At 60.1% G+C, this 4,175-nt stretch overlaps 1 protein-coding gene across 1 annotated transcript in view; it reads right to left on the bottom strand.

The window, feature by feature from the left end:
* CCDC9 (coiled-coil domain containing 9) overlaps positions 1-4,175 on the bottom strand; it is a 24,006-nt gene that overhangs the window by 9,343 nt on the left and 10,488 nt on the right. The window contains exons 8-12 of the mRNA XM_011969782.1: positions 3,607-3,653; positions 3,374-3,509; positions 2,895-2,988; positions 2,390-2,808; positions 926-928 (exon numbers count right to left, since the gene is read on the bottom strand). Coding sequence (XP_011825172.1) covers positions 2,398-2,808; positions 2,895-2,988; positions 3,374-3,509; positions 3,607-3,653 — 688 coding nt within the window. The 3' untranslated portion in view covers positions 926-928; positions 2,390-2,397. The remainder of the gene's footprint in view (positions 1-925; positions 929-2,389; positions 2,809-2,894; positions 2,989-3,373; positions 3,510-3,606; positions 3,654-4,175) is intronic.

The raw sequence follows: 4,175 nt of genomic DNA, 5'->3' as shown, positions 1-4,175 counted from the left end.
GGGGGAGGGAAGACGGATCAGAAGAGTGAAGGAAGACTCCTTCCTCCCGCCTCTTCCAACACGGAAAAGCCCGCCAAGCACAGCGACCCAGCCTGCCCCCTCCAGAAACACAGTTCAAGGGTGAGCGGAAGCACTGCGTTTAATAGGACAAGGCTGGTGCCCGAGTAATTCAAGCCCTTCGGAAGAGTCACCGGCTATCTGCCAGGCCTCGGATGCAATCTTGGAGGCGGGAGATTCAACCCGAGCCGCCCAGGGCCTCCATGGGAGGCTAACGCGGAAGCGTCCCAACCGTCCCGGTACCGCGACGTCCCCCGTTGGTGGGGCCTGCACCGACTACTGCCCTGGCCCCGCCCGGCTCGCAGACCCTGGCTCCTCCCCCCTTACATTTAACCCTCTCCTGGCTGGAGTGTGGCAGAAGCAGAGGACAGAGGAGCGAGGCGATGGGAGGTTAGTGCAGAGCGCGGAGGCCGCGGTCCGGCGGGCGCGGTCAGCGAGCGGCCCCCGGCGGCGGAGGGGCCGCCACCACCTTGCAGAAACGCACCCTCTGGAAGTCGGTGATCTCCGCCGTCTCCTGGCCCTCGGGGCCCGCCTCTGAGGAGAGAAGGGGCTGAGTCAGCGGAGGGAATTAGTCTTCCTACCTTCCCCTAGGCCCAGGACCGCTCCGCCGCCTAGCCACGCCCCTTCCCCGTTGGAGCCCCTGCCACAGCCGGCTTGGCGCTAAGCGGTTTACACAGCCTAGACTAATCCTCTCAGCGGACCCACGCAGCAGCAAACACCCCCAGCAACATAACCCTGTTTACAATCGGGGAAACGCGGGTGTGGTGCGCTCTGTCTCCCGACCAACACGTGGCCCAAGACAGAGCGCCTAGGCCCCCGCGCCACCCACCGCTGCAACCTGTCCTCTCCCACCCCCGCCCCATCTCACGGCCTTCACCAACCTCCACCAAGCCAGTCCTAGAGGACCCGCCCTCCCCTTTCCTTCGCCACCGCCTGCTATTCTAACCAGTCCTTCCTCGGCTCTGCACCCCAAATCCTAATCCCACTCTGCGGGGAGGGGAGGCCACCTGAGATTCGAAATCTTACTCCTACGAAGTGTAGGTGGAGAGGGGCTCGGCCTCTTGCTCACACTTCGTCGGTCCCAAAATGCTGATGGGGTCCGCATCTCTATTCTAATTTGCCCCACTAGGTTGCACCTCAAAACTCTAATCCCAGCCACAGTGAAATCCAGTTTTCTGCCCTTGCACATCTTTTTGGTCTTTTGGAGTCAGTTCAAATTTCGAAGTCCACCTTTAGCTCCTGCCCTAGTACACCAATCCCCCGCTTTTTTTTTTTCCGAGACAGAGTCTCGCTCTGTCGCCCAGGTGGGAGTACAGTGGAGCGATCTCTGCTCACTGCAGCGATCTCTGCTCACTGCAGCTTCTGCCTCCCAGATTCAAGCGAGCCTCCTGCCTCCCAAGTAGCTGGGATTACAGGCGCATGCCACCACACCCAGCTAATTTTTTTATTTTAGTAAAGACGGGGTTTCACCTTCTTGGCCAGACTAGTCTGGAACTCCTGACCTCAAGTGATCTGCCCACTCCAGCCTCCCTAAGTGCTGGGATTACAGGCATAAGCCAAGGTGTCCGACCACACCCCCATTACTCTTAAACCAGTGCTTTCCAAAACCCCTGAGTTCGACTCCAAAATTCTAATCCTTTCCTTACCCCCTACTTCAACCTCCACCCACATATCCAATTCCTATTGGCTTGGCCCATAAAGTTGCCCCTTTGCCCCACCCCTGCCACCCAGCTCCAGTCTCCAATCCCTATCCCAGCTCACCCTTTTCACCTCACCTCTATGGTCCAACTGCTACCTACACACACTCACCCCACTCCCCCAAGCCCTCTGCCCCTCAGCCCCACAGAAAGCAGCAGCAGCAGCCTCCACCCCCTGCCCCATGCACTCCCCCACCTGGAGTTGCCTCAGACCCTTCCTCTTCAGCTTTCTGGGTTCCTGGGAGGCTGGGCCCACTCTCCAGGGAGGCAGGGGCTGACTGGCCACCTCCTAGGGAAGGGGAGGCCCGGTCAAGCCCCCTTTCCCTCCTGACATCTCCCTACCCCAAGAGAGAAGGCCCAGGGGGAGTAGAAGGGGGTTCAAGGACACACCTGGGGGAATGTCATTTGAGGATGTGAATTCTTTATTGGGGAGGGGGCTCGAAGGGCTGGGGCAGGCTCTGGGAGGCGGCATTCCAGAGAAGAGCATGACCATACAGAAGAGCATGGGCTGCCCCCCAACCAACAGCCACCATGGCTATAGGACACACTGGGTCCCAGGGCCCAGCCCCCAAGGGTCCCCCATCAGCCACACCCCTCCAGGGCACGCGCACTTGTGCACACACACACACACACACAGCCAGCTTCATGCAGTCTCAAAAGGCCAGGCCTCACCCGGAGAGAGGGCGCCAGCCGGGTGGGTGGTCCGGGGAGAATTCAGCTCCACCTCTTCACCCCAATCGGACACGGACTGGTGGCCGCTGGGTGGTGAGAAAGGGCTGGAAGGCGTGCCAGGGGCCTGGGGCTCCGGCAGGGGCTCCTCTGGACTGAAGGGGACTCCGTGGGCCTGCTCACTACAGGGGCTCCCAGTGGGGGCGGCCTCTGGGGCTTGGTGGTCTTGGGCTGGTTCCTCCTCCTCATCACCTTCTTCCACCTCGATCTCCTCCTCCTCCTCGTCGTCCTCACTTATGTCCTCCCATTCTTCATCCTCTTCCCCCTCGTTCTCTTCCCCCTTGTCTTCTGGAGGCTGGTGGGCAGGAGCTGGGATCTTGGGTAGCTTTGGGGACATAGGCAAGTCAGGGCAAGGCGCAGGCCCTGAGCTCCCACCCCAGGCCCATGCCCTGAACCGTGGCCCAGCCTCACCTGCGTGGATGTCTCCACAGGGGAAGTGGGCTGTGGAGCCTCAGGGGCTGGGGATGCTGCCCCCTCTTTTGTCTCCCAGCGGTCATCATGGTCACTAGAGGGAACAGAGGGAAGGGGTGATGCCTGGGTGGAGAGTAGATAGGAGGAAGGGCTTCCTGCTTCCACCCTCCCTAGGGAGGAGCTGCCCAGAGCACCTGGCATGTTGGAGCACTGAGGGAATGGCAGATGTGTGTCCCCAGGTGTCAAAGACAGAGAGCAGGGCAGGTGGCAGGAGAGGAGATGGGTAAGGGCAGAAAGGGGACAGATGAGGATAAAACCAAGAGCCAGATCCCAAGCCCCTCAAACCACAGACCTGCGAGATAGGGCCAAGACAAAGACAGCGACAGACAGATGTACCCACACCTTCACAGCAAGCCAAAGAAGAGGACGCCCTGTGGAGAGCCCTGGGGGTATGCAAGCCCACAGAAGGGATGCCCCACCTGTAGGCCCGGGGTGCTGCCTTGGCCTGAGGACGACTGCTCTTTCTCCTCCTGCGGCTGCTGGCCTCAGCTTTGCGCTGGGACAGGAACTCCCCAAACGTAGGGGGCTTCGGGGGCCGGGCCCAGGCCTGGTCATCTGCAACAGAACCCAGGTATCATCGGAAAGGGAAGGCGTGGCACACACCACCCGACTCCCAGACCGAGCCTCGGCTCATCCAAGGGCACCCACTCACCATAGCGGTGGGATGGTTCATGGGCAGGGACTGGGCCATCCTTGAACCTGGGGAAAGATAACGGATGAGCGGGCAGCTGGGGGAACACGGTAACAAGAGGATCAAGAGGATAGGAGAGGTCAGGGTCAGAAATTGGATCAGTGACAGATGGTCAACCAGACAGGGGTCACTAGAAGTAGGACAGGGCTGGGCATGGTGGCTCAAGCCTGTAATCCCAGTACTCTGGGAGGCTGAGGCAGACAGATCCCTTAAGCCCAGGAGTTGAAACCAGCCTGGTGAACATGGCGAAGCCCCACCTCTACAAAAAATACAAAAATTAGCTGGGCGTGGTGGCGCACGCCTGTAATCCCAGCTACTAGGGAGGCTGAGGAGGGAGGATTGCTTAAGCCTGGGAGGTCAAGGCTGCAGTGAGCCATGATCAAGCCACTGTACTTTAGCCTGGGTGTCAGAGAGAGACCCCATCTCAAAAAAAAAATAGGACTGGCCGGGCGCGGTGGCTCAAGCCTGTAATCCCAGCACTTTGGGAGGCTGAGACGGGCGGATCATGAGGTCAGGAGATCGAGACCATC

Source organism: Mandrillus leucophaeus, unplaced genomic scaffold (genome assembly GCF_000951045.1).
Source record: "Mandrillus leucophaeus isolate KB7577 unplaced genomic scaffold, Mleu.le_1.0 Scaffold120, whole genome shotgun sequence".
Taxonomy (NCBI): domain Eukaryota; kingdom Metazoa; phylum Chordata; class Mammalia; order Primates; family Cercopithecidae; genus Mandrillus; species Mandrillus leucophaeus.
The sequence above is the reverse complement of the archived record's forward strand: the minus strand, read 5'-3'. Positions and strand labels throughout refer to the sequence as shown.